Source organism: Podarcis pityusensis, assembly GCF_964106645.2.
Source record: "Podarcis pityusensis genome assembly, chromosome: 1".
NCBI classification, from domain to species: domain Eukaryota; kingdom Metazoa; phylum Chordata; class Lepidosauria; order Squamata; family Lacertidae; genus Podarcis; species Podarcis pityusensis.
This window is the reverse complement of record NC_138028.1, coordinates 82684366-82712185: the sequence shown is the minus strand read 5'-3', so window position 1 is coordinate 82712185 and position 27820 is coordinate 82684366. Positions and strand designations below refer to the sequence as shown.

The 27820-nt window shown below is 46.8% G+C and overlaps 1 protein-coding gene across 1 annotated transcript in view; it reads left to right on the top strand.

Moving 5' to 3' along the window:
- The first annotated feature begins 8996 nt into the window (after nucleotides 1-8996).
- The window catches only part of DTX4 (deltex E3 ubiquitin ligase 4), a 39813-nt gene continuing 20989 nt past the window's right edge, over nucleotides 8997-27820 (top strand). The window contains exon 1 of the mRNA XM_080994700.1: nucleotides 8997-10273. Within this exon, the coding sequence (XP_080850826.1) occupies nucleotides 10063-10273 (211 nt within the window). The 5' untranslated portion in view covers nucleotides 8997-10062. The remainder of the gene's footprint in view (nucleotides 10274-27820) is intronic.

Below are 27820 nucleotides of genomic sequence, written 5' to 3'. Positions count from 1 at the left end.
GGAACTCATTCAGGGTAAAGCTGCCTTTTTATTGTAGCTTTATTCAGATTATTTATTAAATTTGTATACCACCCTTCATCCAAAGATCACAGGGAGGTTCACAACATAAAAATACAAAATGAGAACACAAAATACATAATAAAAACAAAAACCGATAATGCCCCTCCCACAAACACACATTTTATTATTTATTAAATTTTAAGCATTTCTTATACTTTAAACCTGCAGGAATTACAGAACTGGGGTTTATCAGTTGCTTATTTACTAGTACATAAGCCCTAGGCCACAGCAAACATCAAGATACAATAACACAACTTTATGTACAGTAGTTAAAAATGTTTCTAGCCGATACACTCAAAACTAAATGGCCAAATAAATCAGCGAGGTAATAAGAGAGAGAAAAAGTAATGCCAAATGATGTGATACATTTCAGGTTCATTACTATATGGATGAAGGATCTGAGGTCAGCAATCCTTAGTCAATGGGAGAATTTGTGACAATCTGCAGAGATGCACATATCTATGATGGTGAGTTTAGGGTTGGAGTAACTGTAACCTGAATGGCCTATGTTTAGAAAGAAGCATAAGAGATGTCCAAGCGTACTACAACTCTAGACTGACCTTTCTTTTAAGTTGACTGGAACAGCTGCCGCGCAGAATCTTGTATGAAACAGCTGTGGTACAGCGGGAAGGCTTTCCCCACCTCGCAGCTAAAAACAAGGGGGAAACACTTCATGGCTTTGATACTGGGGAGCCTTCGGATGCAATGCCAAGAACCATGGAAGCTCTGGTTGCCTTACCTTTCCACCCTGAAAAGGCCTCTTGTACTGTGCTTGCATGTTACATCAGCTTCAACCAAAGGAAGCTGATCCGTTAGAGCAATGGGGGAGTGTTATAAGAATTTTAAGGTCTCAAATACAGGATAAATATTCATAAATGCACACATATCTGAATATATGAACCATGTGCCTGAAATAGCAATCCTGAAGCCATTTTGACTCACCCAATGACCTCAAATATTCCTCTGCAGAGGGAGGGCAAGTGGGGAAAGCCTTCCCATTGTCTTTTTGCTTACAAATCCTGTATTAGGGGCATATTTGTGATTGAATAGGGTGAGCCTGTGATCTGGATTCAGGAACTGAAGTATTAACTGTTATGTAGTGTAGTTTCACCCTGGGCCAACAGGGGGATACTGTATATAGTTTTCACTCAGGTCTGTAGATAGTTTTCACTCAGGTCCGCGTCTGTTATTTTAGGCGGGAACTCTGGGCTGTTGTGGTTACAATGTTGACAGCCGGCTGCCTATAAATACAGGCCGGCTGAGCTGTTCGCAGTCAGTTCTATTCCAGCTTACCATAATAAAGAGCTACTTGAAGAAATCGCTGTGCCGGCTGCTATGTCAACCCACGACCTAACACTGGCGACGAGGATGGGATGGATGGACATCAGAGCACAGCCAGATGCGGCCAGCCTCTGAACTGAGCTGAATCACTGAGCTGAATCACAGAGCGAAATCACTGAGCGAAATCACTGGGCAGAACCAATTCAGAGCTGACTGTTCTGGCTAGAGCACTGTGTTCCATCCATCGCCCTTCACGCCGGCATCGGGATCATGGCTTCACTTGTGCCTCTACCGCTTTTTGCGCCAGCCTCTGAATCATGGGACTCCTACCTCGCTCGGTTCGACTGCTACCTCCAAGCCAACGAGCTGACAGAAGTATCACAGGAGCGGAAGCGGGGCCTATTCCTCAGCCTCTGTGGGCCTGAGGTGTTTGAGACGGCCCGAGCGTTGGTTGCGCCTGAAGCAGTCCAGGCAACACCATGGGACACGATCCAAGAGAAGCTCCGCAACCACTACGCACCAAAGCCGTCCAAGATTGCTGCCCGCCATGTGTTCTACCACCGGAACCAGGCAGAGGGGGAGTCAATCAACAACTACACCACCGCCCTGCGACAGGCTGCCATGCACTGTGAGTTCCGAGACTTAGACGATGCCCTGATGGATCGAATCGTCTGCGGGGTCCGGGACATCCATCTGCAACGGCGCCTCCTAGCCAAGCCAGACCTCACGCTACAGAAAGCCATTGAGGAGGCTGTGGCCTCAGAAGCTGCTGAACGCTCCGCCCAGGAGATCCGCAAGTCCAGCAGCCCGCGTCTTGCTAGGGAGCCAGTTCCGGTGCATCATGAAGAGGCCAGCAGTGAGGAGGCATCCTCCAGTGAAGACGATGACGTGCACCAGACAAAGCGGGAGCGCAGGAAGTTCCAACAGAAGTCCAAGGGCCAACCGGAATGTGCTGGCTGCGGAGGCAACCATTCCCGTGCCAAGTGTCGATTCAGAGACGCCATCTGTAGGAAGTGTTCCAGAAGGGGCCACATCGCTAAGGTCTGCCGATCGGCTCCGTCTGACACCCCCCCTTCATCGACTCGCAAGTCCAAGTCTTCACTCCAGTCTGCCAAGGAAAGTTGTTTCGCTCTCACCAACTGCCGCTGCCCGTCTGGAACCACGATTGGCCAAACCGACTCGCCTACGCGACGCAAGCTGAACGTCACGGTGCTCACTGAAGGAGCTCCATGTGACATGGAGATCGACACCGGGTCTGCCCTGTCCATCGTGTCATGGAGCACCATCAAAAGACTGGTACCCAGAGTGTCCAAAAGGCAACTCGACTCTCACCGCGTACACCTGAGAGACTACCAGGGAAACGACATTCCCGTGGTAGGCGTTGGCCGGTTCCGGATCGCCTTCAAGGATTTTTCGGGCCTGCTCCGGTTGGTGGTGGTCGAAGGTCAGCGGCCAAGCCTCCTAGGGCTAGACTGGTTTGATGCCCTCGGCCTGGAAGTCACCGGCATCAACTGCATCTCTAACGCAGAGACTGAGGGTCTGGTCAAAGACTTTGCCGAGGTTTTTGACGGCACCTTGGGCCAATATACAGGTACGCCCATCTCCTTTAGCCTTGATCCACAAGTCGCCCCCATCAAGCTAAAGCCACGCCGGGTTCCCTTTGCTCTCAAGGCTAAGGTGGACGAACAACTGGACAAACTGATCGCCCAAGGAGTTTTGGAGCCGGTTGACCACGCAAAGTGGGAAACCCCCATCGTCACGCCTGTCAAGCCAGATGGGTCGGTGAGAATCTGCGCTGACTACAAGTGCACGATCAACAAGGCACTTCAGCAGCACGCTTACCCGGTTCCTGTTGTCCAACACCTGCTGCATTCCCTGGGTGAGGGTAAGGTCTTCGCTAAGCTGGACCTTGCCCAAGCCTATCAACAACTGCCAGTCGATGATGCCACTGCTGAAGCCCAGACGATCGTCACCCACCGGGGGGCTTTCCGTTGCCGCCGGTTGCAGTTCGGGGTGAGTGTGGCTCCTGGCATCTTCCAAAGCCTTATGGAGCGTCTCCTGCAAGGGCTTCTGGGAGTGGTACCATATTTTGATGACGTCTTGGTGTCTGCAGACTCACACCAGCAGCTGTTCGAGCGCCTCCGTGCCGTGCTGACCAGGTTCCAGGAGGCCGGGCTCAAGGTAAAGAGGGACAAGTGCCAGATCGCCGTTCCACAGGTAGAGTTCCTGGGCTATCTTATCGATGCCTCCGGTCTTCATCCAACCACATCCAAGATCCGCGCTATCCAGCAGGCCCCCACCCCAAAGAACAAAACGGAGTTGCAGGCATTCCTGGGGCTGCTGAACTTTTATAACATGTTCCTGCCCCACAAAGCCACAGTGGCTGAGCCTCTTCACCGACTCCTTAGCACTAAGACGCCTTGGGCCTGGGGTCATCGGGAGACGGCGGCCTTCAACGCGGTCAAGGCTCTCCTTTCTTCAGACAGTGTGCTGGTACAGTACAGTGAATCCAGGCCGCTGGTCCTTGCCTGCGACGCCTCACCTTTTGGCATCGGTGCTGTCCTTAGTCACCGTTTTCCAGATGGAAGAGAAGCACCGCTCGCCTACTTTTCCAGGACACTATCTCCGACGGAACGGAATTACAGCCAGCTCGACAAGGAGGCATTAGCACTTGTGGCTGGAGTGAAGAGGTTCCATGAATACCTCTATGGCAGGACTTTTGACCTCATCACTGACCACAAGCCACTCCTGGGCCTCCTCGCCGGTGATCGTCCAACTCCACCGGTCCTCTCACCACGCATGCTGCGATGGACTGTTTTCCTGGCTGCCTACCACTACCGGCTCATCCATCGCCCGGGGAAATCGATGGGCCATGCCGACGCCCTCAGCCGTTGCCCTCTTCCAGCATTTGTGGAAGACCCGGCTCCAGCTTCATCGCTCCTTCTGATTGAGGATCTTCCGGCAGCGCCTGTATCGGCTGCCACTGTGGCCTCCGCATCTGCCCAGGATCGCACCATCAGCCGGGTGCTCAACTGGGTGTGGAGGGGGTGGCCACAAGGGCCTGTTGCATCGGAGTTCCAGCCCTTCGCAACCAGACAACATGAACTCTCAGCTCATCGCGGCTGCCTGCTGTGGGGAGACCGCGTCGTGATTCCCCAGGGACTCCGTCAGCGCGTCCTGGAGGCTCTGCACGTTGGCCACCCGGGAATTGTCAAAATGAAGGCGTTGGCTCGGTGTTACGTCTGGTGGCCTAATATGGACGATGCCATCACTGCCTGGGTGTCCGCCTGTCAAGCGTGCCAGGAGTCGAGGCCTGCACCACCGGCAGCTAAGGGACACACCTGGGAGACGCCAAAGACACCCTGGTCGAGGGTGCACATCGATCTGGCTGGCCCCTTTCACGGCCGGACCTTTATGGTAGTGGTGGACGCCTATTCCAAATGGCTGGAGGTCGCCCTGATGCCCTCCACCACTACCGAAGCTGTCATCCGGGTGCTGCGAGGCCTGTTTGCAACGCATGGGTGTCCTGATGTCCTTGTCTCTGACAACGGACCGCAGTTCACGTCAGGCACGTTTGAGCGGTATCTTTTGGGACTGGGCATCCGCCATGCCCTAACGGCACCCTTTCATCCATCCAGCAACGGGCAAGCGGAAAGAATGGTGCGCTCGACAAAAGAGGCACTGGCGCGCCTGGACCGGGGAGACTGGCATGAGCGGGTCGCCGAATACTTGTTCGTGCAACACATCACCCCTCATGCGGCCACAGGGAGGAGTCCTGCTGAACTGCTTATGGGCCGCCGCCTCAGGTCACCGCTCGACCGGCTACACCCAGACTTTGCCGTGGCTGAACCCCCAGGCTGTGCCAACGCACCACGGTCATTTGTCCCAGGAAACCAGGTCTTTGCCCGGAACTATGTGGGGGACATCCCTTGGGTGCCAGCCACAGTAGTGGGAGTCACTGGACCTCGCTCGTACCAGGTGGCACTCGAAGACGGACGCTTGTGGCGACGGCACATAGACCAGCTTAGGCGCAGGGTTGGGGACTTGGACACTACCGAGGTGCCCCCAACTGCGCTTGCGGCTCCAGAAGAGACACGTACAGATGGCGAGGCCCCACCTACACCTCCCTCGCAAGCTGCCAGCGTGGAGCCGAACCAAGCCGTTTCAGAACAGACTCAGACCACTCCACTTGCGGAGGCTCCACCCACAGCAGCGGATCCAGGGGAGTTGGTTCCAACGCCACCTAGGGTCGCACCACAGCCTCAGCGAGAACTGTGTGGCCCTCCGGACTTGGCTACCAGTCCCCGGCGGTCTGGCAGAGTTTCCAAGCGCCCAACTTATTTAAAGGACTATGTTGTTGGACAGGTATCACTGTTGGTCTAAGTATGGGAAATGTAACCGATATGCTTTTGTGCTTAATTGAACCATTACGCGTAGTGCTGTATATAAGGAAACCATTACGATTGTAACTAACGCCTTATCTCGGTGGGGAGGGGTGTTATGTAGTGTAGTTTCACCCTGGGCCAACAGGGGGATACTGTATATAGTTTTCACTCAGGTCTGTAGATAGTTTTCACTCAGGTCCGCGTCTGTTATTTTAGGCGGGAACTCTGGGCTGTTGTGGTTACAATGTTGACAGCCGGCTGCCTATAAATACAGGCCGGCTGAGCTGTTCGCAGTCAGTTCTATTCCAGCTTACCATAATAAAGAGCTACTTGAAGAAATCGCTGTGCCGGCTGCTATGTCAACCCACGACCTAACATTAACCATCACAAAAGAATGGCCAGACTGCCCAGGTAATGCAATCAGTGATCATTATCATTATCCTGGCAGGCAGGATTTCTGTTGTAGACCACCACCTTCTGTCATGTATGTATGATGTTTTTTGGGGGTGATCTTGAGCTATAGGGTGGACAATTTCAAAAGTCTATATAAGGGTTTGCACACCATTGTTCAGGGATCTCCCTCCAGCGTGTGGTGAGTAGGGACCCTGTTGCAACAGTTCCTTTAATAAAGATCAGGCTTACTAGCTGTTTTGCTTCTCTAACACCATCACCAGCTATCTAAATAGAGATTTTTAACCTGAAGTGCATTTGTTGAAACACCGTTAAAAATTGCATTATATAACACCAGTGTAAACTAAAATTCAGCCTTTCCCATACCTTAAGATTTCAGGGAATTAACAACTGCATCTAACAATCAGAACACCCACCCAGGAGAATTGGTGTGGAGGCCACAGATATACATATGTATGTGAAGAATCAATATGAACCTTGTTCAATATGTCTGGTTGTTAACCAGAAAGTTGGTGGTTCAAGCCTACCCAGGGATGGCTGTGGGCACAATTCCTGCATTGCAGGGGGTTAGACTAGATGACCCTTGGGGTCCCTTCCAACTCTACAATTCTACGAACAACAATAAAAGCAGGATTGCCATTCCTCCCGAAATACGTTTCTGCAATTAGATACTGTATAATGTACAGTGGTATCTCAGGTTACGAACTTAATTTGTTCGGGAAGTTCATTCTTAATCTGAAGCATTCTTAACCCGAGGTGTGCATTCCCTACATAGGCCTCCTGTGGCCCCGGAAGCGGATTGCATTCGTATCCTGGGGCAAAGTTCGCAACCCAGGACACCTACGTCCGGGTTTGTGGAGTTCATAACCTGAAGCATTTGTAAACAGAACTGTTCATAACCCGAGGTACCACTGTACATGAAACTCAGCAGTAGTAATGGCTGATTTTGTGCATTATGTGAAGAGTTGGCTCTGAACTCTCGGCATTGGAGAAGGATTCCTAATAAATAATTCTACTGTTTACGCTTTCTAGAGACATGCTATCTTTTAAAACTGTTAAGTGCTTGCAATATGTTATCCAAACATTTTCAGGTAAGATGCTGGATTATGGCTGTGATGGGAAAACACTTTCCTTCTCTTGTTTTTCCCCTCCTTTCCCTGTAGTTCGTGGTTTTGCCTACAACATGAAATCGTCAGATAATGAGTTCCCCTTCCCTCCTGCTCCATATTGACTACTGCTGGTGGGAAGCAGGGAAATATCTATAATAAAGAAACATGTGTTATAAGAATTCTAAGGTCCCAAATACAAAATAAACAAGGCGAACAGATACATAAGTACATAAACCACATGTCTGAAATAGTACAGGAGAGCAGTCTGAAGCCATTTTGACTCCCAAATTGACCTCAAATATTTCTCTGCAAGGAGGAAGGAAACAGGAAAGCCTCTCCATTGTCTTTTGCTTACCTGTCTTAAGGGCAGATAGGTAGCCGTGTTGGTCTGCCATAGTCAAAATAAAAGAAATCCTTCCAGTAGCACCTTTAAGACCAACTAAGTTAGTTCTTGGTATGAGCTCATACCAAGAACTAACTTAGTTGGTCTTAAAGGTGCTACTGGAAGGATTTCTTTTATTTTGACTGTCTTAAGGGCGTATTTGTGTTTGAATAGAGCGAGCCTGTGACCTGGTTTCAGGAATTAAAGTATTTACCCTCACAAAAGAATGGCCAGGCTGCTCAGGTAAAGCAATCAGTGACCATTAACAGATATCCTGGCCACATGTATAGATTAGATTCAGGCATGCACTGAATTCATACTTAATGATACAGTCATACCTCAGGTTAAAGTTGCTTCAGGTTGAGTACTTCCGGGTTGTGCTCCACGGTGACCTGGAAGTAACAGAACATGTTACTTCCGGGTTTCGCCACTTGCACATGCGCAGACGCTCAAAATGACGTCATGCGCATGTGCAGAAGCGGCGAATCGCGACCCGCAAACACACACAGATGCGGGTTGCGTTCTCTTCAGGATGCGAACGGGGCTCCAGAACGAATCCCATTCGCATCCAGAGGTACCACTGTACAGCCTAACTGACTTCAAACACTTGATGTGAAGTTAAAAATAGGATGTGTAAAGCACTTTGTACACGGAAAAGTGCTTTTGGCATAATTCCAAATAAAATATTTCTAGATCATACTAATATGGCCACTAGAATTTTTAGCTTCCTTGATTTGCTTTGATCCAGCCTCTAAGCAATGACCACAGGTGGTTGTTGTTTTTTTAAAAAATTGGAATTGGCTTCTACACTAGCAAGATAGATTGGAAAAAGGTAGAATTGTCATATTTAGAACGAACATTGTGGCATCCTTAAAAATTAACAAATTTATCATGGCATAAGCAAATGGACTACACTCCATTTCATCAGATGTGTGAATCCTGAGTTATAGCGTACATATGTCCCTGTAACTCAGGATAACACTTTTGAAGTATTGTCACAAGGAAGGCTTATGCCGCAATGGTCTTTAAGGTGCCACAGCTACGCCCCTGGAAAATATCAGAAAGCTGTGCTTTTTAGGAGAGAGGACTAACGTTGCATTTTAAAGTTACAAAATTATTTAACAGGGAATGACCCAAAGGAATGCTTCGTCGCCACTGCCTCCTCTGATCTCAGCTGTGAAGGAACTACTCTCACATCCAACTGCTTCACCTAATTTTCCTCTCTGCAAATGCTCGAGGGCACTAGAGGCTGCAGTGAGGAGCTGTGGCAAATCAGCGGGCCTGGCTGGAAAGCAATGGCACGGGCGATTCTGCAGACGGGCCTTTCCTCGCATGCACGTTCTCTTGCTTTTCCCTTCCTCTTCTGCTTGCTCGTGGTGGCAAGTGCCACCCCCCTGTTTTGCGTGCGATGGTTCAGTCCCTCCTGCCGCTGCTTCGTTTTCTACGGTCAGCAGATGGCGCCCTGATGCTGGCCAGAGGGGTGGGCTTAGGGGCGGGGGGCCGAGCATGAGGTAATGGTGGTGAGAGGAGGAGGAGGAGGAGGAGGAGGGAGCTCGCGCGCTCGAGACGTCGCGTTCCCGGGGAGCTCGTGCTGCGGCTCCTACTCCAAAACCTTGCTAAGGCAGGGAAGTTGTAGCGGGAGAGGCTGCGGGTTGCAATAGGCAGGAGTGAAGTGCCCGTGCCGTGCAATGGGTGATTGTTTCTCCGCTGTGGAAAGCGGGCATCGCGTCTGGTGGAGGCTTGCATTTCTCCTGCTGTGCCGAGAAAATCCCACTCACCCGGATTCCTCGTAGAAAGGAGGCAGGCAGAAAAGCAACAGGGAGGTGGAGCTGGAGCGATTGCTGCATCTAGTGCACGGGGAGGAGGAGGAGGGGGAAAACTAGAGCATGAAATTCCGAGAAGGGCTCGCTGAGAAGGATCCCCCGTGCAGCTGCAGAGAGGAAAACAGGAGGAGGAGATGCAACTGGTGTAACTGAGTCACCCTCCTTTCGCTGTAAAGATAGTGAGACATTCCCCTCGGAGCCACTTTACAGAGCAAATGACGGAACCTGCTTTTCCAGCTCGCTGAGTGGATGGATCCTTGTTATTTTTTAAATGCATGCATTTTTATAGGCAGTGAAGCAAGAGTCTTCAAGTGGGTGGGATGAGAGCTTTAGAAGCCTTTTTTAAAAAGGTGCATGAAGCGAGCAGAATCGAGGCGCTTGTGAACCCGCAAAGCCCAGCTCTTCGCTGCCAGGGAGAGAAAGGGAGAGATTTGACAAGAGCAAGATCTGGAACTGATCCAAGAAGCAGCCAGCCAGCTAGTGGCCGTGACGTTGCAGAGTTTAAAGGGGGTAGATGAGACCGATCGGACCCTGACCGGGCGAAAAGGGGCTCCTCCGGGCGCCGCTTGGGATCGGGAGAGCTTGCTTGCTTGCAGGAGACCGCCACCAATATGCTGCTGGCTTCGGCCGTGGTGGTTTGGGAATGGCTGAATGAGCACGGGCGCTGGAGACCCTACAGCCCCGCCGTGAGCCACCACATCGAGGCGGTGATCCGATCCGGGCCGAGAGTCGGGGGAAGCGTCGTCCTAGGCCAGGTGGACAACCGCCTGTCGCCTTATATCATCGACCTGCAGTCCATGCACCAGTTCCGCCAGGACACGGGTGAGTGTGCCCCGGCGTGGCCTGGAGCGCCCACCCCACCGCGTGGCCCGGTAGCCGGCCCTCGCCTTCCTTTCTCTTCCCCGGCCGGTCCCATCTCTCCCTCCCTTGCCTGACAAAAGGCCACACCGGGGATCGAACCCCTGGGATCGAGAGACGTGGTGTCCAAAGTAATCTAGGTGGAGATCCGTGGTGGGATCAGCCCCTCGATTGGCACGGGAGGGGAAGGCGGTGTAAGAGAGGAACCGATGGGGAGGCTGGAGAAGGAGTCGCCCGAGGTGGGTGCGCGCGGTACGCTGGCGTGGCACAGGTCCCTAACCCGCCTGGCGACTGCGAAGGCAGAAAATGAGACGAGGGAGCTCATCTAAGGGTTTCTCGGCCACCTGGATGTCTTCGGAGTTCCTCTTTAACCTGGGCAAACCTTGTACTTTGGATTAACGCGAGTGCAAGTTTGGGAACTGCCTGCGTAGTCCAGTCATATTCACAGCCGAAAGTGCCGTTGCTAGTTGTTCTCAGGTGCCTTGCTTAGCCTTCGTGAACTCCCAAGCGCTTGCATACCTGCAAAGGAAAAGCAAGTGTGCGACTGCGGGGTGGCAAGGGCTTTCTGGGCCACAGGCAGTATTGGGCGTTTACTTGGGAGTAAACTCCATTGGGCTCAGTGGGATTTAGTCCTGCGTAAAAATGCATAGAATTGGACTTGCGTATGCCTCAGAACAGAGAGGAAACATAGTTGGATCACCTAGGTCCAGGGAAGATTGTGTGAAGATTGGGGGAATAATATGGGATATATTGGAACTTTTTAGGTACTGGGTCAGAGCAAGACCGAGCAACAAGGAAAACCAGAATTTCATAATAGCCATTCCCCAGGAATCGTGAAGAAATATTATGTTCACTGTACTCAAAATCTTTGCACTGCATTTTAAGTGGTCTGGAGTCAGTTAACCCCCCCCCCCCTAAACTAATGCAGTTTAGAATATCCCACTTCCCCTGTAATTGTGGATTGACAGGCAGTGACAGATAGTGGTTTACTTACCCAGGATGATTAAAAGGTTGTTAAAGAGTAGCAACAAATCCGAGTGAAATGAAACTGTGTTTGCACCCTGAGGGTTCTCTACTCCTCCTTCACCCTGGAGTCTTGGAAAAAACAACAACCCATATGGCTCTGAGTGGATGGATGTTTACTACTGGTTCTGACCAAAATAAATGTTTAGGGACATTCATCAAGGATATATGCTAACCTTTAGAATTCGTGTGTGAAAAATGGAAGTTATTTCCATTTTCTGTCAGTTGTCTGCTTTCTTTCAGTTTTCTTCTGCCAGCTAGGGTTGGGGGGGGGGACCCACAAGGCTGGAATAGTAGTGTGATATTGAATAGCAAACCGAATAAAGTCCTGCTGATTGGCAGGGTTTGGAAACATTGGTTGAGATGTGGGTGGTGCTGCTGCTGCTCTTGCTCTCCGCCTCCCCCTCCCCCCCTTCATAAGCACCTTGATCAAAGGATTTACCGGAGGGGCTGAATGCCGCTAGTTAAAATGTTCTTGAAATACCTTCAGTGATGCAATTGCAGTCTCATGATTGAAGGGGGGGGAATCAATTGTAGGTGGAGAGAGAGAGAGACTGAGTGCTGTCTTTGCTGACAAGAGGAAAATACCCTGGGAAAGCCATCAGCCTCCTTGGCTGGGAATCCCGGTTTGCTACTGCCAGTGAGCTCACGTCAAGAAGAGGTAAAGCTATTGGATCAGGAGGAGAGCTGGGAGGAGATAACAGGTGAATCAGGCCACCACAGTGCATAGGAATGAGAGCCTCCCCTTCTGGTGCAGCAGACTGCATTTTGGATAGACTGAAGCTAGGTGAGGGAGGAAGAGATGTTGAAAGCAAGACAGGAATTGAACAGGAATATTTTAGGGGAGGATCCTCTAACTGAACAGAAGAAGGACGAGAGAAGGAGGCTTACAGCTCATCTGAGGGCAAGGGGGACACCGCAAGAGATCTACAGTCAGATTTCTAACTTTGGGTACTGAGAAGCTGGAAATATTTCTAAATATTCCATTCAAGAGAGCTCTGAAAATGTAATAAATCAGCAGCCGATCCTATGGCCATTTGATCTGCTCGCTCCAGGGCTGAAGTAAACCCTGTATCTGGTCTGTCATTTTGAAGGAGTGTTTCCCCCCCCCCCCCCCATCATCTCTAAGTATATTTTACCTTCAGTTTATTTTAAAATAAAAGTGAGATTTTTTTATTTAAAAAAATGACAGTATGAAGAGAATCAAAATCAGTGGAGTCCTCTAACACCTTAAAGCAACCTTTGCCAACCAGGTGCCCTCCAGATGTGTTGGACTGCCATCAGCTGCTAGGCATTGTAGTCCCAAACCTTTGGAGGGTGGCAGGTTGGTAAAGGCTGCCTTAACAAATGGCACATACTGTATATATTGTGGCCTAAGCTTTTGTAGTTCTTCGGACATACATTATTGCCTTTATCCCTCTTTCCTAGCAAAAATGGTTTCTAAAGCATCTTACAGATATAAAACATAGGAAAATACAATAAATGAATGAAAATCAGTTTAAACACAAAAACAAGTAGCTTAAGACTTAAATAACTTCACAGTCACTCTAAAGAGCAGGTACCCAAGTTATGAAAGGAGATTCTGACTAAACAGTTTCTGACGCTAAGAGTTGGTTGACACAGTGGCACAGACTCCCACAAGAGGTTGTAGACTCTCCTTCACATTGGAGGTTTTAAGTTGAGGCTGGATGACCACCTGTCTTGTATGCTTTGTACAATTCTGTGATTCTATCCTTTTGAACACAGGTAAGAAGCTGACGGCCCAGGCCTCCCTAGGACCACACAGAGGGTATCATTACAAATAGATACATATACAGTGGTGCCTCGCAAGACGAAATTAATCTGTTCCGCGAGTCTCTTCGTCTTGCAGTTTTTTCGTCTTGCGAAGCACGGCTATTAGCGGCTTAGCGGCTATTAACGGCTTAACGGCTTTAAGAAAAAGGAAAGAAACTTGTAAGAACTCGCAAGACGTTTCGTCTTGCGAAGCAAGCCCATAGGGAAATTCGTCTTGCGGAACGACTCAAAAAACGGAAAACTCTTTCGTCTAGCGAGTTTTTCGTCTTGCGAGGCATTCGTCTTGCGGGGCACCACTGTAGTCTTCATAGTAGGGACTCTCAAGCTGAGCTTTAATGCACTGTGGAGAATATACATCCCCAGTACATCCATGACTGTGATAATCATTCCTACAACAGCATCATTAGTAACTATCTGAAGGACTTCCACTCTGCCCTTTCTTTCTTGGTGTCCTGTATGCTAGGAACTGCCTTCCAGAACACTTGCATGATATCACTTCTCTTACTTCATTTAGACATGTGAATCCCAGGTGAGGAACTGGAAGCCCACATCCTCACTACAATTTGTGGGGCCTTCCTATCTAGCCCACAGACTACTCCAGCATCAGTTAGGCTTGAAAACAGTTTCCCACAGAAGGCTTTCAAGGCCAAATGCAGTGTATACGCTTGTGTGTGGGTTGGGGGACGGGTCGTAGCTGGAGAACGAAGGGTTAACACTTTCCCATCTGCAGTCTCCATGAAGATCAAAGCCCTCCCTCCTTTGCCAATTAGTCTTGGAAAAAGCTAGAATGCTTCCCCCCCCCCCCAGCCCAACTGCTGTGGGGGGTGGGGGTGAGAGCAAAAATTTGTGTATGTATGTATGCGTTTGTGTGCATATATGTATGTTCAAACAGTGTGTGTGTGCTGTGCTTGTGCCAACACTGACCTAGTGTGCTTTGGGGGCACACTGGCAATGCAAGTGTGCCCTCAAGGACCTACAAGTTTGGTCCTGAGAGAGCATAGCCTCAGGTGGAAAATGATTCCCCACCCCAGTACTAGATCAACCAATCCATTAACTTTCATGGATTAAGCTTTAGTTTATTATCCCCCATTCAGTCCACTATTAACTCCAGAGACAGTTTGAAGAATCAATTGCCTTCCTGGGCTACAAAAGAAGATTACTGGAGGTCATTAGCCTACTTCTTCCAATAGTTTGATTTTGAAAGGTGTGGCACTCCACAGGTTAATTCCCATAAGGTTAGAGCCACAATTTCCTGTCACCCCCTTCAGCTACCAGCCTATCTGTTAGAAGCAGATGCCTGTCAGGCAGTCTGGAAGGATACCATGGGAGATGGTTCTGAGAGCTGAAGAAAAGTCTGCAAGGTTCAACAGGGACACACTCCCTCCATTTGTCTCCTGCTGAAGGTTGTCAACTAGCATGACTAAAATGGTTCTAGATCTTATCTGGGCATCCTGCAAGTAACATTTCGCCTTCACACACCATCTGTATGGCTTGTTTCAGGTGCCCACGCTGCCCTGCCACAGAATTTACTGCCACAAATACTTTCCTGCCAGGGTTTGGGAGTGCTATGTAAATCATGCTCCTCCCAGCCCACCAAACAGTTGTGACACCCACCTACCTAAGCGTCCTCCCATTGCTATATGTACCCCCCACCCAGGGGCCAAAAATGCACCCATCCACCCAATAATGCTTTATTTCCCCTCTGGAATCATGAGAGTTGAGTATTCTGGGGCCTTTCCACGATAAGGCCTAGTTGCCTTGCTTCTGCTGTACCCTTTGAAGCCCGGCCTTGAAGGCAGGCTGTGAAGTGGAGGCATTCATCCCTGCAGAGCTGAAATTACCTCACAACTGTGAAATGAAATTCATCTCAGAGCCTTGATGCATGCTTTCTTCCTCTCTGCATGAAATATGGGCACCCACATAAAGAATGTTTGGTGTGTGGATAAAGTGTTAGGAGCACAGAAGACTTATGGGACTGTTTGTGTGCTGCTTGGAGCAGTGCAATAGCTGCCTGGAATGCATATGTTAGGAACCCCAGTCTGGAAATCTAGCTCTGCTATACTAGTGGTATAGCAAGTGGTAGAGCAAGTTAAGAGTGTGAACTATGGAGTGGGTATTCCTGATTCATATGTCAACGTCAGCCCAAGCTGGACAGTTTTAGTCCATCCAGGGCCTTTTTAGTTGTGGGACACTGGTTGTGGAACTCCTTCCAAAAAAGCTTTGTTCCTTCAGGCTTTTAGTATTCTTTATTTAGTCTTGCTAATTAATATGGCACGTAACAGGATTGTTAGAAGGAGTGTTAATATGGCCTGCCCAAGGATTAACAAGGTAATGAAGATGTACTGCCTTGGACACTCAGTAAAAGAGCTATTACCTGTCTTACATGCCTACTGCTTGCTGTGGCTCCCAGCACCCCTTCAGCTGCCATTTTGATGCAACATATTCACGCATATCAGCACACATATATCATGTCATAAGAAACTATCAGTGAGCAGCAGATGGATGCTGAGGCAAAGGCAGTAGCAAAGCAAGGCAACAGGCAAAGTCTTGATTGTGGCTTTCCACCTGTCGATTGTGAAACAGACTTGTAAGGTTAAACTTATTGCCTGACTTATCAGATATTCATCAACTGAAGGGATAGCTAACCTTCAGCATGCCAGATGTTTCTGAACTACAGTTCTCATCATCCCTGACTATTGGCCATGCTGGCTGGAGCTGTTGGGAGTTGGAGTCCAGCAACATCTGGAGAGCCACAGGCTAGCCACCCCTAATATCCTGGTTCAGGGGTTGCCGTGTTTGAGTGCCCAGAACCTGTAAAAACATGAGAATGGTCTGGCCTTGCAAGGCAAAAAATAATCTAGCTGAGCATTCTGTGCACTAGCCAGATGCTATGGGAAAGCTTACACTGTGAACTTGCGAGAGATTGCTATGTCTGTCAGGGGCAGTCCTACCGTTAAGCAGAGAGAGGCAGCTGCCCCAGGCAGCTGAATTTTAGTGTCATAAAAGGGACAGAAACTTGTTAAGTTATTCAATTTGAATCAACATATTTTTACTCTCAAGGAGTGGCACTTTTGGATTTTGTGTCTCTGGCACCAAAATAACATGGCAAGTATTTGATCCTAATCACGTTGACTTGAGAGAGGTGTGTGCGGTACCATTTGCCTATGGTGATCTTATCCTATCCTCCATGAATTCAACTCGCCCATTTAAAAAAGGAATTGGTGGTTGGTGACCATCCATAAACCATGTGGAAATGAACTTTGTAAGCTGAGTATGCATTGCGTGAAGAGATAGTTAGAGAGAGTTTGTCCTCCAGTTGTGACTGATCAATTTCATTGGGCACTTTAATGCCCAAGTTATAGTGTTTACACACACACACTGATAGGAATTTATAGGCAGAGCTTTTGCCATCCTGATAAAGGAAAATTGTGAAGGATGCAACAATTGCACTGATATTGATGGATCATCTGCAGAATTTGGTTGTGCATATCTGTACATTTGTATAGATGTGGATGGTGCCTCTAAAACTAGCATTCTGGCCACCCCATTCCTCAGCATGGCGGATGTGGGCCGAACATTGTGATGCAATTACTACTGAAGGAGTTAGCACTGCAGGGTGTGCTTTTGCTCCCGAGCCATTAGCATGCAGGCCACCTCTTGTCTGTGTGGTGGTGGCCTGGGCTCCCTCGCTCCCCACCCCTTCCCTGAACTCACTCCCTTCCTCTTGAATAAAAGCACTGTCCTTCTCCTCTTTGAGTGGTTGCCACGGTGATAAGAGCCATGTGTCTGCCTGTCCTTCCACCTCCCTCGCTGAATTTTGCTGAAGCAAAGTCAAACTAATTTTGAAGTCTAAGCTCGTCCCATCTTGGCGCTAGAGCCAGTGGGTCAGGAAAGAAAGTGGGCCAGGCAGGCTGCCGGCCTGTCTATAGGCCTTTGTCAGCTCTGAGACAGGCAGAGATTAATGTTTGCTTTGCTCTTGGAAAAGGAAAGGCTGAAGAAGAATACCAACAAATAAACAAAAGTTTCCTTCAAATCTAGCAGGGTCTCTGCAGTTAGGGGAGGCATTCATTTGCCTGAGGAAAGAACAGTAAAGGATTTCTGCCCATTATGTTTAGAATTTTATCTAGAGACTCATTCCTTTGTCCTTATATTTCACTTTTGATATTCAGGGTGTTTTGTAGGACTTCAACTCACTTGTGAATTTGTTATTCCTCCCATTTTACAGATGGGGGTTACAGTGGCCATGTCAACAGTGGATGGGAGGAGAATTAGTGCAGGCAGAATTTCCCACACATGACCGATTAAATGCATTGCATGAGTGAATCCAGCTGTAAGACCATGTCCTGAGGGACATATCAAAGACTTATATCTTATTAAAGGTACCTTATTTTATTCTCACAGTAGCCTTAGGTGAAGTCACCTATTACGTTTCATGACTGAGTGGGGACTTGAACCCACATCTCCTTGGTTAAGACAGACAAGTCTATCCACAGTGCCTTTCAGGTGTCCTATAAAGCCATGGTTGAGTTCATATTTGAACCCTGGTTGATTCAACACATTGCACTAGGTCTGATGAATTATATAGTACAGTTCATCATCTAGCTTGCTTTCCAGGTCTGAATAAAGAACATAACCCCTGCATCCTATACTTCAAAAAATATTTGAATTCAAAAAATATTTGAATAAGGAGGCAGCAAGAGACTTGGGTAAAACCATTAAAGAGCATGGTGGGTTTGTGTATGAGAAAGAGACTACAAGCTTTTAAGCACCAAGAGAAGTGTTTTAGCATTTCAGATACTTTTTTCTTTCTTTCTGGTTTGCTCTTTAGCTGTTTGGGTTTAATTTGTTTTTGTTTTCCAATATTTTGCTACATTTACATGTTGGATTTAAATTGTGTGTATATGTTTTGTGTGAATTATTTTTTATTCACACTCCTGTGCTCCATCGTGGCATCTTTTGATGAAGTGTGGGTAGCAAATATTTTGAATTTTTAAAGAAAGAAATATAAATCCCATAAATTCCAGTAAGCGTGGGCTCATAAGTTTGATGAGCGTCACGTGAAGACTGGTTGAAATAATTCTTACTGTGAATACTTGCCCAATAAGTTGCTGCTGTAAGGTGCAGCACTAGACATGTGAAGGCTTCTGGCGGGGTACAGAAAAATTGGAGGGGACCCCAATTTTCCACCTATTTTTCTATGCCCCCCCCCCCAGTTTGGGGGGAAATGAACAGGAGGAGAAAATTTCCCAGGCCTTCATATCTCTGTTAGCACTGCTCTCCCTTTCTCTGTTCCTCCTCATCTGACATGTCCCTGTTATAGCAGCAGTAGTACAGAATCCAGCCATGATGGGTAGTAAGTCATCATACAGAGGCCATTTCCAGCAGTCCACCTTATTCGAACTAAAGTCTTCTCAAGAGTGAGGTGGGAGCTGTAACAGCTTCATGGTCTGGTCCCCATCCCAACCACCCCAGTGCTTTTTGCTCTTTTCAGAGACTGTTCACAAGACAATACTAACATTAAGAAGAACCAAGTTGGATCAGGCCAAAGACCTCTCTAGTTCAGCTTTTTGTTCTCGCTGTTGCCAACAAGATGCCACTGCTTGAGTGGTAGGACATCTGCTTTGCATGCAGAAGGTCTTGTGTTTGATCCCTGGCATTTCCAGATAGCACAGGGCTAGATGAACCAATGAACGGATTCTGTATCAAGCAGCTTTTATGGGAAACCCAAAAAGGAGGATATGAACTCAACAGCACTGTCTTGCTCATGGTCCCCAGCACCTGAGTGTGTTACTAGAGGCAAAATTGCCACCAGGACTCATAGCCATTGATGGTTTTATCCTCCATGAATTGAATATATGTAATTACGGTACTCCAGACTTAGTCCGTTCTAAATTAATTACTGCAGAATAAATACAGTCACTAATACAAATTAGAATTCCTATTCCACACTTTAGGACTACTCTTCTCTATTTTACTAAGTGTGCATGCTGCCAGGACCTGGGGTTGGTTACCACTCCCTGCATCGTGTGCATACTGCATAGACACAGGGTGAAGAAATAAGGTTGCCTTTCACATATTTTGAGGAACACTGTGGGTATTCAGGTACAATCCCCCCCCCCCCCGTAATGTGTGAAGTCTTCATCATTTTTTGCCATGACTAATGGAAGGCACACTAAAATTTACCTGGACTGACACTTCAGGTGGGGGGGGGGAGGGAGGACATACTCTTTCAAGGACAAGGTGTAATTCTGTTCCCGGTGCTCTTTAAACTCCTCTGATTGAGAACAGATAGACACAAAAGTGCATTAAAAATCCATTAAAACTGGAGTATTTATGCATGTGAACATAGGCCAGATCCCATTAAATGTGAGTGGGGTTGTTCAGATCTTTTTTAAGGTTAGGATACCAGGCCGGTTTTTGGCAGCCAAAGATCTACTGGCTCCTTGAGAAAGGGGAATGCTGTCAATATCCTGTTGAGAAGCTGCCTCTGAGGAGGGTGGGCAGAAATCCCCTCACACCCCAGACTGAATGAGCGATTGTTCTGCCTGTCTCCCCTCCTCTCCCTCTCCAGTTGCTATGAATGTTGTTGTTTGGGGTCATTAAGGAGTTCTGATGGTAGAGGGGTTGTGACCCTGGCAAGGTCTTGAATAGCTATTGTCCCTTTTCTTCCCTTGTTGAATGGGAGGCTGAAGGCCTGATTCAGAATGACCCAGGGAGTGGCGGGAGGATTTTCCCACAAGGTTGATGGATGGAGCCAGATGCTGAAATTCCAGCAAACCCCCCCCTCCCCCCATGCTGGTTCCTTCCCCTTCTTGTGATGGATTATAATAAATTATAGGGTTTGCACTAGCGGTACTGCGGTTTAGCTTGTAACAGGCTTCTCCATTGTATTGCCTGATTATTTCTTAAGAGTCCACCTCCCCACATAATTTCTTCAGAAAATGCCCTTTCTGCCTGAAATACCTTGTTATGGTGTGTGTGGTCTTCCCTGATCCATGGTATTTACTTCGCTCAAGCCTAAGGAGGCAAGGAATTCTTAAGAGATCAAAACAGGGAGTGGGGGGAATATCCAGGTGTTAGCCATAGAAAGCTGGTTGCCTTTATTAATTCATGCCCACCTTCTTTCACCCCAGCAATAAATTCTTCAGACATTTTAATGGAACAAAATCCAATCACAGCAGCGCCTTTCTTTTGTGACGTGCTTGCTACAGTGCATTTGCTGCTAAATTATAAAGCATTTCATGTAATTCAGGCTTAAACTACAATCAACAGAATAAATGATCCAGGTTTATCCTTTCCTTTTCATTGTTTGATCACTTGCTAATCCATAGTGTTCAGCCATCTGTGCCAGGCACCTGTTCCTTGTGCAACTTTGCATGGTGCTGTTACTCTCAGAAGCAATTTCTGGAACTGCTCAGGGTGGTGGAGGCTGCTTTCCATAAATTGGAACCCCAAATCACCTTGGTGCCACACATCCACTTTTGTTTGGAGTTGCAGATTCTGGGAGTGATGTGGCACATCGTTTGATGATGAGTTATTCTCCTTTGGCATTTTAACCATTAACAAAAGGTAGCAAATCTGTTTTTTATATTTGATCCGCTTTTTTTTGAGCTGGTCTTCTTCTTCTTCTTCTTCTTCTTCTTCTTCTTCTTCTTCTTCTTCTTCTTCTTCTTCTTCTTCTTCTTCATTGGCATTTTAACCATTAACAAAAGGTAGCAAATCTGTTTTTTATATTTGATCCGCTTTTTTTTGAGCTGGTCTTCTTCTTCTTCTTCTTCTTCTTCTTCTTCTTCTTCTTCTCCTTCTCCTTCTCCTTCTCCTTCTTCTTTGGTATTCTTTTATATACCGCAGAATCAATAAACATATATCTACGTGGTATCTATACTTCAGTTAAAACCAAAACAATATGACTAATAAGATCAAAGCAAAGTACATTAAAGGAATGGAAGTGAACAAAATGGATCATCTGATATGAAGGTTATAAGAATAATAATTCATTTTCATATGAAGGCTTGCTGAGATAATGAAGCCTTAAGTTGACGCCTGAAACTCATTGTACAGACAACTGGCATTTGATTTCATTTGGTAGAGTTCGATAATCCTGGTGCCACCAAACAAGCACAGCTGCTTGTTGAGGACAGTCTTATACTGCCAGGAGCAGTCAGACTTGCCTCAGTGGCTGATCGCAAAGACAGGGCAAGGGTATAGGGGATGCGGTGATATTTTAAGTGCACTGACCTTGGGTTGTTCAGGGCTTTATTATGTACTAATAGTAAGTCCTTGAAGATAGCTTTGGTCGTTTACTGACAGTCAGTGCAAGTCCCTCATCACAGGTGTTATTGGGCGTGGGCAACTGACAATGTATAACATCCAGGCTGCAGAATCTACCTCACATAGATAGAGACAGGTATCCTCAAGGTTACCTGTGCTTTTGAACCACCATAGCTAATCTATCCCAATCCAGGAATGGTTGTGGTGGGGATACTGGCTGAAGCTGGTAAAAGGCATTCTTCACCACTGAACCTCAAGTGACTGAGCTGGAGCCAAGAGTACTGTGTACCTGCTCCTTCAAAACGAGTTCCACCCCAACTGGCTTATCTCCCTGATATGGGAACGTCTCATCCGTAGTGCTCCTGTCTTGCCAGGATTTAAATTTAGTTTATTGGCCCACATTGAGCCCAGCACTGCATCCAGGCACTGGGCCAGAACTTTCATGCACTCACTCAGCTCAGGTTCTTGCACCAATGTACCCTTACCTTTCTTTCAAGACGGCCTAGCCTCCTATTTCTGTGTGGAAGCAGGATTGGAATAAAAGAAGAAGTGAAAAGTCAGTCAACCCTGTTTTTGTGCAGGTATTTATTTGGAATCATGGGGCAAAGGTCATTTTGGCTCTGGCATTCCACCCCCCCCCCGCCACCCTTTTGAAAACATTTGGGCAGACACATTCAGTAGTCACTGTAGTTTGTCACTGCCCTAATTCAGACCTTGCAGTCTTCCTTATTCGCTTGGAGAAAGGCAATTTGCATCTGCTTCTCTCTCTCTCTCTCTCTCTCTGTGTGTGTGTGTGTGTGTGTGTCTGAAAATGTGAGCAGGATTGGGGAGCACCGCCTACATGTTAAAGTCCTCTACGAGAAAGGAATCACCAGATAAGAAGAAATGATCTCTTTGCTAACCAGCTCAACTAAGCAGTTGAGTCTCTAGAATTATCACAGCATTTGTCTCCTGGGGTTCTTCAATATTTGATCATCCTTTTCTCACTTTGCAATGCAAAGGTAATACTTGTTTAACAAGGAAGGAGGAGAAAAACACACTGATTTAGAAATATTTTGGGGTGCCAGCTAGCCCACCTTGAGCTTTTTTGTTTTGATTAGCTTACTCAAGTTTAAACTAAAATCTACACAATTGCTAAATTAAGTATACAACATTTACTTCGTTATAATAATAGTTTTTATTTTTCCCAGTTCCTTGTTCTGGGCAGAGCCCTGGTAAATATAGGTTGTAGTGGTGTATAAACTAGATCTTACTCAGTGTCCTCTTCTGAACTAGGTTTTTTTCTGGGGAAATTGCCAACTTTCCAATTTTGTACCACCCATGTATAAAACAAGTTGTTTAACTTGCTTCAGTAAATAGTCACCCTCTGTTTTGAATACTTTTTCTTTTAAAAGGAAATCCCCGGTCAGAAATATTTATTTGCCTGAGACTGTTGTTATAAACAGAGATAAGTGAGTTAAACATAATCCCTAAAAATGAATAGTTTGCATTCTTCACATAATCTCTATAGTGGCTTTATATCCTAGCCTGCAAATTACATGTATTTTAGCTAATTATCCTGTTTTCCAGTCATCTGTATCCTCAGTGTGTACAGCAGTTTTAGTGACCAATTAGCAAGCGATCCAGACCAGATCAGCACTATTGTCAATTTATGTTTCAGTTTTGTCATTCACTGTCCCATAATAAATCTTTCTGTTCTCCCCTTCCCCATACAGTAGGGTTGCCATATTTCAAGAAGTAAAAATCTGGACACCCCTAAAGTTGTTGAGTTTTTAAAAATTGTTGAGTTTAGTGTGTGTGTTTTTTAGGAAAACACACTTGCTTCTCTGCAATTGTAGGCTTAGCTTTTATACCCCTCCTTTTAGCATGTGCTGGATTAGTACAGGTGTACCTGCCAACAATTAGTTTTACCCAAATTATGTCAAAGTAGTCAGATTATGCTTCTGCTAAAAGACACCAGCTGATAAAGGGCATGAGTCAGCCAGAATTATGTGTGTTTAAACCCCATTTGTTTAAATGGGAGGGTGAAGCATTTAGGGTGAGGCTTATGCATTTAGGGTAAGTGATGAGAGAGATGCAGCCCCAAGCGCAGCCATACTGGTTTATTCTGCCCTGTTCACATTTAAATGGCGGGAGGGTCTGATTTTTACACCAGAAGGTGTGTGCTGAGAGCTGAACCTATTCCCTCCTCCACTTTAACTCTCCACACTCCATCCTTAAGGGCATTTTTCTCCTGGCCCAGTCCACTTCCAGTAATGATCTGGTTGGGAGAAAAGTTCCTGGGGTGGTGGACTGTGAGAAATTAAAGGGGAGGAGTGGGAAGTTCTTCTCACCTGTTGTTGTTTAGTCGTTCAGTCGTGTCCGACTCTTCGTGACCCCATGGACCAGAGCACACCAGGCACTCCTGTCTTCCACTGCCTCCCGCAGTTTGGTCAAACTCATGTTGGTAGCTTTGAGAACACTGTCCAACCATCTCGTCCTCTGTCGTCCCCTTCTCCTTGTGCCCTCCATCTTTCCCAACACCAGGGTCTTTTCCAGGGAGTCTTTGAAGACAAAGTGCCAATATCTGCCTGCTTCAGTGGGTGCTTGGATCTGAGAGTATCACTCGACAAGCAGATTGAACTTCTTCACCAGGCAAAAAGAAAAAGAAAAGAAACAAACCCTCTTCTGCCTAGCAAGGTGGAATGTCAGGACCATGTGTCCTGGCTTATCCACAGACCTGTTGCAGGTCAACGACTCGCAGAAAATGGCCATCATTGACCGTGAGCTGAAAATGCTCAATACTGACATTGCCTCTCTACAAAAAAAACAGAGTTACTTCAAATAGCAGCCTCCGAGATAATAACTGCACCTTTTTCTGGCATGGAGGGCATCCAGAAGAACCATGTATTGACAGCTTAGACTTTGCAGTGAGGAACTCTCTTTTGTCTGCTACAGAGGGCTCAAAACACTTGCTCTCTCTGCCTCTCAGCCACCTGCACTCCTGGTTTAAGGTGGGCAGTAGCTGACCAGTGAGATACAATTCGAAGACAACTCAGAGCGATCATACCTTAAGCCAGTCAGGTTGAGGTTAAGACTCGTAACTGCTGCCTCACCGAAGTTCTGCAACATATAATAAAAGCATTAATATGTGAGAATCCCTTAACACCTCTAACATTTCCTTCATAGAATAATCAACAACTGATTCTGTTCTTACACCCTTTGTTCTCTCATTTCTATCAATGATGTTGATTATAAGTGGAAAGTCCTCGTTTTTGTGCTAGTAAGTTTTACCAAAACTTTTGAATTAGGAAATTTTCCTATGCAAATCTGGCTAACTTGTATAGAGTAATTTGCATAAGAAAAATCTCAGTTTACACTGTAGGGCCTGCACAGTGATCTAATTTAGCATATTTAATTTACTCACATTCAAATTAACAAAACTAAACACTTTGAAACTGCCATGCTTGCCTAATACTGAATTTGCATTTGGCATCCATTCACTGTTACTAATAAGAACAGAAAAGTTTCCCTCAGAAAAATAAAGGAGTGGGAAACTTCCGCCCCACGTCACTACCTCCATTACAGTGGTCAGTGAATGTGGAGCCATATGCATTCTCTCCTGTTGTTCTACTTGCTTGCCCTGTCTTAATTCAACAGGGCTCATCATTTTTGAACCTGGTAAACTGAGTGAAAGAAGATTTGTGGTAACAGTTGGAACAGTCACAGTAATTGTGGTTGATGGGTGGCTTGCAATGATCTTTCACCTGTTCTGTCAAATAGTTTAGCAATGCATGCCTTTCCCACTGCCTTTTTAAAGGAGTAGTGAAAACAGCCTCTGAAGGAATTGCGATACCTTCTCTGTGCTCTTACGTTTGACAATCAGCTGCACAAGACCCTCTCATGATAATGTCCCTTACCTTGCAAATGAGTCCGCTCGCCAGAGTCACCTCTGATGATTGCCATTCTGTCACAGCATTTGATGACATAGCAGCTATTGACCACACAACTGCTTGCTTTCGAAGACTACACATGGGCTTGGAGGCCAGCCTCGGATGGGTGGGATTGATTGATTGATTGATTGATTATCTATCTAACTTGTGTTTCCTCTGCAAGGAAATTGAGGGCAGTGTACATAAGCTCTTCACACCATACATTTGTGAGGGGCACATGCCTCTCACCACTCAAGACTCCTGGGAACATTACCCTTTACAGAGCTACAATTCCCAGCAGCCTTAACAAACTACAATTCCCAGAAATATTTGGGCAAGGGAAAAGTCATGTGCTTTAAATGTATGGTGTATACACAACCATTGGTGGTCTCCCACCCAGGCACTGACCAGACTCAGACTTGCTTAATTTCAGTTGAATCATTTGCCTTCCAGCCTTTTGTTCCACCCCTATCCCACTGCCATTCCCTCCATATCTTGGCTTAATACCCCCACGATCCCCAGCCAGTGTGGCCATACTGGTTGGCGCTGATAGGAGTTGTAGTCCAAAACACCAGGAGGACAGTAAGGCTGCCGAAACCTGGTTATGCAGCAGAGAATTCACAAGCAGGAGAGGGGTTGAACAATACCTCCCTCTTCCTTCCTGTTCTCCCCTGCAAATGCCCCCAACACTTGCATTAGAACTATGAGGTAAAGATGGGGGTTGGTGACCCTGCGTTTTCCTCATGTACTTTGTTCAGAGTTGCACAGGAAAAACTGGTCTGTTGGTGATGTCAGGGAAGACGGGGGGGGGGCTTATATTTCCCCTCATATTTGCCTTCTGCTCCTTAGGGGGAGGCCCACCCCTCACACATGAGAACCATGGATTTAATGCTTCAGAATGTAGCTAATCAGATTATCTTTAAGCCCATTAACTCTACTGCCAAAGATGAAATAGTTCTGAAATCTTGTTAGCAAGTTCTGTGGGTGAAATAGGGCAGTATGTCAGAAATCTCCAGCTACCTCTTTGGCCTGAAATAGGGTGTGTGTTTGTTGGAGCATCCCATCAAATTGTAACCTTCCTGTTGGGATTCATACATTATCTGCAATGATAACCTGCAGTTTCATTGCTAGCAGTTCCAGCCATTATTGCAGCTCTCCCCCTCAGCATAGTTCAGAACAGAAAGAAATGGCAAGCTAGATATTTTTATATAAAGGAAACTGAAATAGTATAGAGCTAGGCCCATATATTTAGCAAAATGCCACAAGGAATAGCAACAGCCAGTGCTTTTTTTCCCCATAATTTTTTTTTAGGGATACTCTCATTTTCCTACTCAGATTGAAATACTGCCTCTCAATGAGGCCAAACTTAGATTCACAAAATGTTTAGGGGTATCCGTACCCCTGCGTCACCCCAGAAAAAAAAGCACTGGCAACAGCGATGCACATTTGTAGCTGCCTGTTTAAGTGCTGAATTGTTTTCTGCTTCCACATACAGTGGTACCTCGGGTTACAAACGCTTCGGGTTACGCGTTTTCAGGTTGCACACCGTGGGAAACCCGGAAGTACCGGAAAGGGTTACTTCCGGGTTTCGCCGCTTGCGCATGCACAGAAGTGCCAAATTGCATCACGCGCGTGCACAGACGCGGCGCTGCAGGTTACAAACGCTGTGGGTTGCAGACATGCCTCCGTCACAGATTACGTCTGCAACCCACAGTTCCACTGTATTGTGATACAGCTTTGGAGGTCTGCGGATTAATGCCAGCTGTGGAATAAGGGTGTGGTGGTTATTAACCTCTGGCGGTTGGATAAATATTCTGTCACTGGGTAAGAATCCCTTATCACCAGTCCTATAAGCTTGTGTGTCTTTTGTAGATGAAAACTCATGGGATCCTTGGTTACATCAATGGGCAGGAGTTAATGATGGTGTTATAATTAGTTAACACTAATGGCATTACAATTATTGTGAAATAATGGTTGTGTACTTGAGACCTCAGGTGATTTTACCCAGGAGGAGAAAGATGCATTTAGAAACCGGGTCAGCAGTGAAACCACAGAGATCAATTTCCTTTCCCCCACCAATGTTTATTATGTCTTATTTTTTCCAGCAGTGCTGGATTGTTATTTCAGCAGCACCTAAAATTCTGAGCTGTGGTAGCTTACACATGTGAAGAGACGGGAGCACAAAAGCAGGGCCGTAATGCAGATTGTGTACTCGAAATACTCTTGGGAATAAGCATATATTTCTTTGCTTTTGCATAATTTATTCTGCTTCCAAAGAGTCAAAGAAGTTGGAGGGTTTGGGTTTTTTAAAAAAAGAATGTGGTGATTAAGAGGAGAAGTGGAAAGAGCATGGAAGATTAAGGATTGGTAGGTCACATGTGTGCAAGGGACAGGGAACTAATAAATAACAAGTGGAATCTGCAACAAAATGTTGCAGTGTAGAGTGCTGCCATTCAGAATTCAAGGCATTCCACCTCCCACCTCTTCCCTTCTCTCCCCCTGCCATGCCCAG